At 36.0% G+C, this 13,264-nt stretch overlaps 1 protein-coding gene across 1 annotated transcript; it reads left to right on the forward strand.

Moving 5' to 3' along the window:
* Window positions 1-4,784: 4,784 nt before the first annotated feature.
* Window positions 4,785-5,750, forward strand: LOC133756793 (olfactory receptor 14J1). Its single transcript, XM_062187385.1, has one exon. It carries the CDS (start codon window positions 4,785-4,787, stop codon window positions 5,748-5,750), a length of 966 nt encoding a protein of 321 aa, XP_062043369.1.
* Window positions 5,751-13,264: the final 7,514 nt, after the last annotated feature.

Genomic DNA, 13,264 nt, shown 5'->3' on the forward strand with positions numbered 1-13,264 from the left:
CATCTTTGGATGAAAATTATTCTTATAGGGGTTGTTGAAATACAACTTTGATTGCCAGCTTCAAGGTTATTTTAGAAAATTCATGGTGTGTGGAAGAGGATTAGATCTCTAGGTATTGGTTCATATCTAAAGCTCTTCGATTCTTTAAATCCCTATGAGTTTATGCAAAAAAATCAAATATTATCCTTTTACATGAGGCCTATACAATCATTTATGATTTATTCTTGGCCAGTTAAAATGAAATTGTTAATGAAAGGAAGAATACATTGCACTACAGAGAATTAACTATGAATGTACACTGCAGAAAACAAGTTTTTACAATATTAGTTTTCCCTACATGGAGTGCATAGTCTGTAAGAGTCAGTTAAATCAAGATGGTAATTAATTCGTTTCCACAGAGGCAATTCCTTGAGGGAAGCTCCACAATGTCTAATACTCTGAACTTACAGTGTTTACCCCAAACACACACCTGGCTGAATAGGTTTGCTCCCTTGTGCTTGGACAGCACTGGCTTAATTTTAGGGATCATGTGCTTAATGGAAACTTAAAATGTCCCTGGTTCGATGCTCTCTGCTTAGTCATATATGAATGAAGTTCAATCCTTTCCTTACATAAGATTTCACAGACTGAACTACCAGTTTGGTTCTAGAACAAAGATACTTAATCTCAGGATCAACCAAGATGTGTTTCTACTGACTTGGATCAACTCAGTGAGTAAAACTTCTCTAAATTCTATGGAATTCATCCAACATCTAAGCAGCACTTCCCCAAGTGATTCAGTTAGATCTCCAATAAAATAGACCAAAAATAGGAAGATGATAGTTCAAGTGATTTGTTTATCCTTTTCCTATTATTTATGGATTAGCAAATGAAACAAACAGCAATACCTGATGAAGTGATTCATGGAACTTGATCACTAAGTTTTTGCTTGGATATAAACAAAATTATTCACTTAAAATTTAATGCCCACTTACTCCACATGTAGGATCTCTGACCTTAATGTGTTGTACTATGCGATTTAACAGTAAAGCTAGTATTCAAACAGTACTTTATACTTTGTGTATCTGTGTAGGTGTAAACTGTTGAAATCTTTACTTAATACATACTAACTTGATCTTCTGTATATAAAGATAATTGAAAATGAATCTTGATGAAGAATGGGATGGGAGAGGTAGTGGGAGATGGAATGGTTGCAGGTGGGAGGGAGGTTATGGGGGGAAGAGCTGCTATAATCCAAAACTCGTACTTTCGAAATTTATATTTATAAATAAAAGTTTTAAAAAATTAATGCCCACTTAAATTGTTATTTAGTGCCTATAGGCTAGACAACATTGTAATGGGTAGAGAAATGGACATAGATAAACTAAAAATAGTGCTTTTGTGGTCATGAAATACAGTAAAAATAATGTTGATTGACCTTTCAAAACTCTACATTTAAAAGTATTTCATGTAGTTCATAGATATAACTTGAAGATAACCTTACTTCCCTCTCCCTCCCTCCCTCAATAACCCTCCATTTTTTCTTCTTTTTCTTTAATTTCTGGAATAAGATATTTTCAATTTACTTTATAATTAAATGCTTAATGAACTAGTAATAATAATATTCAACAAGTAAAAAATAGAAAGACCACTGTTCCATAAAAATATAGACAAAGAGTATAAACAATGATCAAATCATACGATTTTGAGAATTATTTCACTTTCCAAGATTGCTCTGGGATGTTCAATCCAATCAAATCCAGTCTTTCAAAATTGCATGAGCCTTTCAGAGGCAAGAAATATGACTATTCTCTGAGTTAACATATCTCCTAGCTTTGCTTCTGGGCTTTGCCAGATCCCTGTATGAGATAGTATCAACAACTTCACTTTAGATGGTTATCAAAGGAAGCTTTAGCACATCGTTATAACACTAAGGTACTAGTTATAAAATGTAATAAAATTGATACATCTGTATCATTTTCACTGACATTACTGAGGGTAAAGACTATAATTCCCAACAATTTCTCCAACAGTTTTTGAATATTTACTTATTTATTTAAAAGGATTGGCAGGGGGAGATCTTCCATCTACTTGTTTTCTCCCGAGATGCCTGCAGCAACCAGATCTGCATTAGGCTGAAACTAGGAACTCCATCCTGGACCCCCACATGAATGGCAGTGGCTCAAGTACTTGGGCCTTCTTCCATTGCCTTCCCAAGGGCATTAGCAAGAAGCTGGATTGGAAATGGAACAGCTGGACTCAAACCAGCACTCTAGTATGAAACACCAGAGTTACAAGTGGCAGCTTAACCTGCTGCACCACGATGCTGTCCACCAGTTTCTCCAACTTTCACAACTTAAACTCTGCTCCAGAAAATTTGGCTGAATATTTTTCCAAACTGAATATTACTTAACCATTATAGCTATGAATCCATATTGATTTCTGTGCACTCATGCCATATGTACTGAGTTGCTTAGCATATAGATACTTATATATTTGATTTGGGTTGAGCTTACAAAACACAATATCCTGAAAACTGTAATCTCAAATGTTGAAATTCTGAAAGATCAAAATCCCTAAAATCCATCTTAGAACCCTTATATATAAGAGTAAGGAGTTCTAGGATTAAATAGTAGAGCAATTATAAATAATGTTAATGTACAGAGTGTTCCTATTTAAACAATTAGAACATAGGATTTTTTCATGTTTTTACCATAAAGAAATGTTAAACATTTGATGAGATAGGTATATTTACCATGATTGAACATTTCACAATGTATGCATATATGAAAACATCACATAGTACCCCATAAATATGATTTTTATATATCTGTTTTAAATGATGTTTTTAATCACTAAAGTATAAAATTCCAAGATCAAAATCCTAAAAGCATACTCTAGAAAAAAATTAAAGATTCTTAAAAAGACATTTATTCATTTTGAAAGAAAGATTTATTTGAGAACCATCTTAAAACATGACAAAATTCGCAGGCATGGAAAGCCAAGACACTCTGGCAAAAAAGATGACCTAAATGAAGGATCTCTGTGAGTGAGATCCCAGTGGAGGGAATGGGCCATCAGGGAAGGAGGTACCTTTCTCTGAAGAGAGGAGAGAGCTTTCACTTTGATTATGGCCTTGTCTAAGTGGGATCGGAGTTGGCAAACTCGGGAGGCTTCCATAGCCTTGGCGGCTCATGACAGGAGCCTTGGGAGATTGCTGACATCATCAATAAGAGTGTCAATTGTTGAATCAACAGCAGGAGTCACTGTGCACTTGCTCCCCATGTGGGATCTCTGTCCTTGATGTGTTGTATTGTGCGAGTTGATGGTAGAACTAGTATTCAAACAGTAATTTATACTTTGTGTTTCTGTGTGGGTGCATGCTGTTGAAATCTTTACTTGGTATATACTGGGTTGATCTTCTGTATATAAAGATAATTGAAAATGAATCTTAATGAAGACTGGGATGGGAGAGGGTATAGGTGATGGGATGGTTTGCAGGTGGGAGGGTGGTTATGGGGGGAAAAACCGCTATAATCCAAAAGTTGTACTTTTGAAATTTATATTTATTAAATAAAAGTTTTTAAAAAAAGAAAAAAATGACAAAAAGCACTTCATAGACAACTTCATATAAAAATTGACAACAATTACATTTTCTACAAACATAAACATTCAGGTATACTAATGACAGTCACGTGGATATAAAGTAGCAGATGGATCATCTTCAAAAATAATTGCAGCAAAAAACAAGATGTATAAAATGTATTACTATGGTTGATACTTACGGGTACCCAGGTTTTTTACAGCAGTCATATGAAGTACCATGACAGACAATTTAATTCTTTTGTGAAGATGAATCAAAACCAAAATGAGTGACATTTTACTTGTCACAAATGTAGATGTACACAAAAGATGCATCCTCTTTCACTGATAATATTTCAGTGCTTCTACACACAAGTGCAATGCTTAGACAAAAAGTCAGTGTTGAGATAAGGCACTTTTGATTTCCAAAAAAATTGAAGAAAATAAATTAGAACTCTGTAAATGTTTTTACACAATTTATACCTTCAGTGTAGGAAATAATGTGAAACTGAAATTCATATCACAGAGAGTTATACAACATAATACTGACAATTTGAAATAGTGGGAAAAACTAAATTTAGATAAAAGGGAAAAAACAAAAGCATCAACATATGAAAAAGCATTTTACAGGGTTAGATTATGGACAATTGTACACAAGTAATCTGGAAGAGATAGTCAAGTTTTGTAATCATTAACTATATCATGAAGACTTGCATTGCAATAAATAGCTCTGTTACAAGAGTAGGGTGTAGCTCTCCTCAGAGAAGACATTCACATTCATTTTCTCATGGCACAGCTCCTTTTGAAATTCTTCTGAGATTCAATACAGACCAGCATGAGCATGCCCTTATCAAATATTCCCATCTTCTGAGCCATGTTTCTGTGTTGTTTTGGGTATGGAGAAATCTATTCTTTGTGCACTCAGGTAGAGAGCACAGATTCTGCAGAAACAAGACTGGGATGGATTGGGGACTGTGGCTTTGGGGACTGAAACTTTCAGGACCTCAAATTTGGGATGTGAATTTTTGGGATTGTGACTTTGAGGATTTTCGACTTCAGAAATTTTGACGTTGCCAGATTTCAATAATCAGGATTACAGGTTTCAGGATTTGTGTCTTTAGGTATAATGGTTGGCACTAAAATATATTAAATAGCAATCATTCTTTCTCCACCTTTTTTTTTGCTTCCTATGCAGAATTAAATTTGGTACCTTCAGACTAACCATGGACAACTTAACTTCAGTGAGTGGATTCCTCCTCATGGGGTTTTCTGATGAACGTAAACTTCAGATTTTACATGCACTGCTGTTTTTGGTAACATATCTGCTGGCCTTGACTGGCAATCTCCTGATTATCACTATCACTACCTTGGACCATCGTCTTCATTCCCCCATGTATTACTTCCTGAAGCACCTCTCTCTTTTGGACCTCTGCTTCATATCTGTCACAGTCCCCCAGTCCATTGCCAATTCACTTATGAATAATGGTTACATCTCCCTTGGTCAGTGCATCCTTCAGGTTTTCTTCTTCATAGCTCTGGCCTCATCAGAAGTGGCCATCCTCACAGTGATGTCTTATGACCGCTATGTAGCCATCTGTCAGCCACTGCAATATGAGACTATCATGGACCCCCGTGCTTGCAGGCAGGCAGTGGTTGCTGTGTGGATTGCAGGGGGCCTCTCTGGACTCATGCACACGGCTGTAAACTTCTCTATACCTCTTTGTGGGGAAAGAGTCATTCATCAATTCTTCTGTGATGTTCCACAGATGCTGAAACTAGCCTGTTCTTATGAATTCCTGAATGAGATTGCAGTGGCTGCATTCACAACCTCAACAGCATTTGCCTGTTTGATCTCCATTGTACTCTCCTATGTTCGCATCTTTTCAACAGTGTTGAGAATTCCATCAGCTGAAGGACGGACCAAGGTGTTCTCCACCTGCCTACCACACCTATTTGTAGTCACTTTCTTCCTCTCAGCTGCAGGCTTTGAGTTTCTAAGGCCTCCTTCAGATTCCCCATCAGCTATGGATCTCATGTTCTCCATATTCTATACTGTGATACCTCCAACACTCAATCCTGTCATCTACAGCTTGCGAAATGAAGCCATGAAGGCAGCTCTGAGGAAGGTGCTGTCAAAGGAAGAATTTGCTCAGAGAAAGATGTTCTTAAAAGCCATATTTAAGCTCTAAGTCTCTAGGCACATAAAAGGCATTGATAGCATGTTTCACACTGAAGGAGGGATTGTCTTCACAAGGCTCCTTCCTCCAAACTTTGTAGTTAGTATGTTCTTCTCAAACATAATTCTACAAAATGTATTGTTTATAAGAATTTTCATGTTCCTTCCTTCTTCCAAATCAAGTGCAATTTTGAAACATCTTTTAGGAATTAGCTTGAGGCATGGGTAGTGTAATTTACAGTAGATTTTAGCAAATAATTTCCAAACTGCCATTAGACTATTGTTAATAGTATGTCCATGGTGTATATGTATGTAATTTCCAGTGAACTTCAAAGTTTATCTCTATTAAGTATCCTTATTTAGTTTTTGCTTCACATTAAATTTTGTATTAGGTATCTCCACAGTTTATTTGATTCCTAGTAAAAACCAGGTGTTTTATACACATTTTTGTTGAATACTCTCTAGCAATTCTTCTTGGTATGACACATTGCCCTCACTCTATTGAGGATGCTAAATTTAAGAGATATTCTCTTGAGATTTATCAAATAAAAAGTAAAAAAGTTGTGATTCCAATTGATATGTTTCTGTTTCATGGCTTGTTTTTATATCTATCAATTTAAATAATTTATTTTCCAGATATGAGTTATAGTGTATGTATATCATCTATAAAAGCAATAACATATGATTTACTAATTTACTAATGAGGTAGCAATTGGGCATCTACTTTTCCAGCACTGGAAATGTTTTCATTAATTCATTTCCCCTACTTATCCATAGAAGAATCTGACTAGATGTATTTACAGACAGCAGTGATGCTTCCTTCACCTGTGTGAAAGAACAAATGTGAGTGGCACATAACCTATGAGCATATCTTGTGGACGTAAAAGTCTGGCTAATTTTGATTGGGAAATGTTGAAACATTCTAATGGACTCAAGTCCCAGGAAGATAAAACTGGACTGTTTTTCTCACTTTGGAGATGATTCAAAATAAATGTTCTGATGCGAATGAGGATGACCAATTGCTCAGTAACAGGACTGAGAAATATTTTATGTCTTTTTGTGATTAATGGTCTGTTTATAGTATCTGTATATGCACACATATGAGTGAGGGTTTTTGGGTTATTTTTTTAAAGGAATGCATTTATTATCTTCCTTTATGAAGTTGGATTTGATAACAAGAACTATACTACTGCCATAGTTTATATTCATAAATCTTGATCAATAATCATTCTTCTTCCTATAATATACATGTGCATTTTTAAAGTATATATCATTTAAACACTATATATTATTTGTAAAGAAAAACTCTTAATACAATAAACAAAACTTTAAAAGAAAACCATAAATCCATTGGAAATATTTTCCTGTGAATATACTTTATAATGTGTTTCTATTTAGACATATGCATGTGTATAAATTGTATTATGTTGTAATGTCACATACAAGGGGATGAATAAGCTCTTTCAAAATTATAAGAATGTTTCTAGATCAATATTTAAATCTCTTAATGGATATGTTATATTTAGACCACTCCTCTTTAGAATGCTTAGCACTCTTAAAAAACTGATGTGCTTATTTTATTAAAGAAACGGAAAGAGGGTTCTATTGCACAATAAGGTGACTATGCATAATGTTAATATACTATATAAAAAAGCAAAATAGATGATAGGATTTTGGATATTTTCATCATAAAGAAATGTTAAATGGTTGAAGATATAACTGTGTTTATCCTGATAGACATTACACAGTGTATACATGTACTGAAACATCACATAGAACCCCAGAAATAGGTACAATTCTTACATGTCTATCAATTTTTTTAAATAAGGAATCATGATGTCAATAAGAAAGAAAGACAGAGCTGCCACTCCCCAAGTAAACAACACTGGACAGGACTGAGTCAGGCTGAAGGCAAGGAGCTGGGAATTCAAGCCATGTCTTGCACATGGTAGCAGAGATTCAAGTATTTCAGCCATCCCCTGCTGCCTGCTAGGTAGCTCTTAGGAGGAAGGTGAAATTTGGAGCAGGGCTTGAAGTTGAACTGAAGTACTCAGATAAGGGGTGCAGACATCTCAACCACTACCTTAATTGACAGGTCAAATGAACAGCCCTGTATCGTTTTTTGTTGTCATTATTCTCAATAGTATTTGATGAAATTCTATGTAAATGTTTGCATACTAATATGATTAATTACTTAGGCTTCAAGTATACTAATATAATTACCCCTTCATTGGCCTCTCTTATATGTTCTGTATGTTATTACATCTTCCTGAACGCCAATTGGTCTTCTGTCTTATGTCTAAAACAGAAAATCTTGCAATGAATACATTTATACTAAAATTTAATTGTATTAACTATTTTTCTCTTGCAGAGAGACTTTGATAATTCTCAAAGGAAACAGAAGAAATGATACTAAATAAAAATAATTAGCAATGTGGGATTTCTTTTTAATTTGAGGGAGATAATTTTGAGTTAGACTTAAGAGAAAAAATACTCTTGTAACCTTACAAATAAATATAGATCAATAAAATATACTGTTTGTAAAAAAACAACCCTACCCAAGAGATAGCCACTGTAGAAAGAAGGAAAATTTTTGCATATAATTGACAGGTTAACCTCAGAAGACCAGGCACATCAATAGCCATGTTGTCATTGTCACCTTTCCAATTTCCTCTCTGCTCACTTTTTCGTATATTTATCCATTTCCAACTTTTATCACGTTAAATCATCCTTTTGTCTACCCAGTTATTCCAGTCAGATTGTTTAATACTCCCTTTTACTCAACCACCATTTTGAACCAATCAGTGATTATATTTTTTCTCATTACTGACATTTATTAGTCCAGATAAACATTACAGGTGCTTTGTAACAGCCTCATAACTGACTCTCACAAACTTTCTATTTTGAATGCAACATGTGTTTAGATGACATTTATGAAAAAAATGTATTTCACTGATTTAAGGCTTACAAATCAGTGAATTTTGACAACTATCTACACCCATTAAACTACCATCAGAATCATACAAGATGAAGAACCTTTTTAACACTCCAAAGAGATCCGTTTATGTCATGTAGTCAATCTTTTCCCTGCCCTCTGATTTCAAGTAGACTATGACCTAGCAATATAGATGCCTGTATCCCTAGGGCCTGCACTGTGGCATAGTGGATAAAGCTGTTTTTGTGACTCTGGTATAATATGGGCACCTGTTCATACTCCTGGCTCCTCCACTTCTGATCCAGCTCCCTGCTAATATGCTTAGGAAAGCAGCAGAAGATGGCTGGCCCAAGTCCCTGTGCCCCTGCACCCACATGGGAGACCTGGAAGAACCTGGCTCCTAGCTTCAGCCTGGCCTAGCCCTGACTGTTGTAGCCCTATCTCTCTGTAATTCTTCCTTTTAAATGAATGCATACATCTTTTAGAAAAAGATGCCTGCATTCCATATCAGATTGCATAGGTTTGAGTCCCAGCTCTGCTCCTGATTCCAGCTTCCTGCTAACACAGACCCTAGGAGGCAGCAGTGATGGCTCAAGTAGTTGAATTCCTGACACTCACCCACATGGAAGGTCTGGATGCTGTCCCTGGCTCCTGGCTGTGACCTGGGCTACTGCAGCTATTGCTGGCATCTGTGCAGTGAACCACCTGTTGGGGGCTTTCACTACCATCTACCACTTGTTTCTTTCTTCCTGTGTGTGTTTCTCTGATCTTCTACTTTTCAAGTAAATTTTTAAAAATTTAAATAAATCATTAATCTAATATCATTATTACACATTAGTTTTCTTGATTCTTGATTTTTATACAAATAAAATCATATGCACTTAATAGTACTGAACTTCTTGTTCTAAGCATAGTAGTTTTGAGATTGAGCATGTGATTGCATTCCCATTTATTACTGAGTTGTATTCCTTTACATAGATATATTATGCCATTTTATTTATTCATTCATTTATTCATGAGCAATTGAATTTTTACCTTTGGGGCTATTGCAAATAAAGTGCTTATAAACACTTATATACCAGTCATTTTGTCTTTTTAATAAATGCTTGGGAGTTGTATTGCTATTCATATGGTAGGTATTTTATAATTAACAAAGAGACGCCATATTGATTTCCAGAGTGGTTCCAGATTACAACACCTATGTAAAATGGAACAGTAATGTCAAGATTCCATTTATTCCACATATGTGAAAACAATTATTATGTCACTATTTTAAACTTTTAGCTAAAATTTACATGAAGTGGTTCCTGAAGTTTATGGAAAGTGAGTTTTATGAAAAGATTATGTACAGATTCAAAATTTGTCTGCACTAAATTAAATTATCTTTTATTTCCATTTTTCTATGAAATCTTTCCCTCATATTTAGTGGTATATCACTGTGACTTAAACTTCTATTTCCCCAATGATGGAGACTGAATATTTTGTTCATGGACTTCTTGGCTAGTAATATATCTTTAGCTGTAAAGTGTTTATTCAGATCTTTTGTCCATGTTTATGTGAGTTGTTGGTCCTTTATTATTGAGACACTTACATGTATACACACACTCACACGCATGTACATATAGCGTAGGTAATTCACTTGTCAGATTTATATGAACTACACATATTTTCCCAGTCCTCTGTGACTCTTTCTTTTCAGGATTATTTAGAGAACAAAACATTTCAATTTTGATACAATATGTTTTATCAAAATTTTTCTTTTGTGATTCATGTTTTGGTGTCTTATCTTTTAGAAATGCTTCCCTAAAGTCACAAAGATATTTTCCTATGACTTCTTTAAGAAATTCATATTTGTACTTTTACACAAGTTTCTGATCCACATTAAGTTAACATTTGTGAATGTTACAATATCTTTCTTACCCTTTCTAATCACTGTATGATACTCAATAATATACTGAGAATTTCATACATCCAAGATAGTTTTTTTCTTCAAATTTGGTCTTGAAGCTTCTTTCTAGAGAGTAGCTATAACCTGTAGCTCTGTGCCATTGTGACTCCAGGGGAGCTGACCATGGGTATTGGTAATATATCCTTCACAGAAAAATTTTTTATTCTGGTGGACATCCTAATGCCTAAGAGGCCAACCTATGACCTCTGTTCCTCTAACAGGAGATTTGTTGATACTTGCAGATGTGCTTGTGGCTCTTATCTGACCTATGTCCACTTTATTTCTGAAAGATGGTCATTCCCTAGTACAACCTTGACCAGAAAGAAAAACAGGTCTGGAAGTGTTAGTCAAATGAGACACATAAGAGGCAACACAAGAAAACCACATGAAATAATAGAAGCAATTAAGCAATTTATCACTCACAGGTCTATGAAAAAAACATATAAACAAGAGAAATACAGAGACAGTAGGGTACTCAATCAGCAGGTGGAGTATGAGAAATAGAGGATTTGTGGGTCAAGACTGGATCCAAGGTATTACAGAAGCAAGTGTCCCCTAAGAGGCTGTAATTGGTGGGTAGAACAAACAGTTACAAGCTCTGTGAGATTTTGCAGGGACTGGCAGTGGTGACTGTAACATATCTGGGCTGCACATGTGGTATATGGAGTCAATGGAGTGAGTCAAGCAAGTTGTAACTATGTATCCTATGGGAAAGTGATCACTAGGAAGCAATTGCAGAAGGCAGATGCCTGGAACTGGGAGTATGTGAAAACCTGGAAACTGTGTCAAGGGTGACTAGCTCTACTTCTGTGTGTGGAAATTAGACATGGACCAGGAATAGATGGCAAAGCAATATAAAATTTGTTAATGCAGGGCCGGCGCTGTGGTGTAGCAGGTAAAGCTGCCGCCTGCAGTGCCAGCATCCATATGGGCGCCTGTTTGAGTCTCAGCTGCCTCCACTTCTGATCCAGCTCTCTGTTATAGCCTGGGAAACCAGCAGGATATGGTCCAAGTGCTTGGGCTCCTGCACCCACATGGGAGACCTGGAAGAAGCTCTTGGCTCCTGGCTTTGGATCGGCATACTAACGGACGTTGCAGCCATGTGGGGAATGAATCAACAGATGGAAGACTCTCTCTCTCTATCTCTCTCTCTGTTTCTCTCTCTCTCTCTCTCTCTCTCTCTCTCTCTCTCTGCCTCTCCATAACTCTGCCTTTCAAATAAATAAACAAACAAATAAGTCTTTAAAAAAATTGTTAATGCATCCATTTTCTCATTCATGAACATCTGGATTGCTTCCAATTCCTCATTATCACAAATAATGCTGAAATATACATTTACATGTAAGTGTCTACACTAATCTATAAGATTAATTTGAGAGCTATACCTGGGAGCATAGCTGCTCAGCTCCAAGTATAAGACACTTAAACTGCATATTCATGACTAAAACATGCTTCAGAATGGATCCACCAGGTGGCACTCCCACTATCAGGGCAGTAGTACTTCCTGACATAATCTTCACTGCTCCAGTAGAATACAATATATAATACAATGCTTTAATCTTGAACTAATTTTAGACTTATAGAAAATTAGCAGATAATACAGTCATCCCTTCTATTGTTAACATCTTAAATAACTAAAGTATTTGTCTACTTATAAATTATCTTGTGTTTTTTAATATATGTTTGTAGCTTTTGGATTTTCTTTGTATTATATTCCTTGTTCATCTTCCTAGGTTCTACTTTCTTATGTATATTCTTTTTTTATTTTATTTTTTTATTTTTTATTTATTTTTTTTTTGGACAAGCAGAGTGGATAGTGAGAGAGAGACAGAGAGAAAGGTCTTCCTTAGCCGTTGGTTCACCCTCCAATGGCCGTCATGGCTGGCGCACTGCAGCCGGCGCACCGCGCTGATCAGATGGCAGGAGCCAGGTGCTTCTCCTGGCCTCCCATAGGGTGCAGGGCCCAAGCACTTGGGACATCCTCCACTGCACTCCCGGTCCATAGCAGAGAGCTGGCCTGGAAGAGGGGCAACTGGGACAGAATCTTGCTCCCCAACCGGGACTAGAACCTGGTGTGCCAGCACCACAAGGTGGAGGATTAGCCTGGTGAGCCACGGCGCTGGCAATCTTATGTATAGTCTAACATACAGGAGCAATTATAATTACAACAATGATATTTAATTTCTACTTATTATAAGTATTATTCTAAGCTTCGAATATATTATCTCATTTGATCTTCACAATAAGTTTTTGAAGTAGGTAATATTATTAGTCCTAATATACAAAAAAGAACTTGAGGCACAGGTCATTAATTAACTTATCCAAAGTCACCAGTTAATTAGTAGTTAACCAGGGAATCAAACTCAAGGCTGTTTGGCCCCAAAGTCTCCATTCTTTAACATCTTGATATTTTAAGTAAAAATTGGATATTATTCTACAAATACAGTTCTAATTTTTTTGCGATGTCGATAGAGCTTGGACATTTTGACATGCAGAAATGCACTAGTCACTCACTATTTGTAAAAGGCTAACTCAGGACTCTTGTGTTGGTCAAACTCTGCACCTTCCTAAGAAAAGATTATCCCTGGGACTGGCTGCTGGCAGGACAATAGGAGATAAGCTCTTGCTCTAGGAAGATTCTGCC

This window comes from Lepus europaeus, chromosome 3, assembly GCF_033115175.1.
Source record: "Lepus europaeus isolate LE1 chromosome 3, mLepTim1.pri, whole genome shotgun sequence".
NCBI classification, from domain to species: domain Eukaryota; kingdom Metazoa; phylum Chordata; class Mammalia; order Lagomorpha; family Leporidae; genus Lepus; species Lepus europaeus.

Bases quoted from the DNA above. Each gene is read 5' to 3' on its own strand.
- LOC133756793 (XM_062187385.1), top strand. From the start codon at position 4,785: ATGGACAACTTAACTTCAGTGAGTGGATTCCTCCTCATGGGGTTTTCT.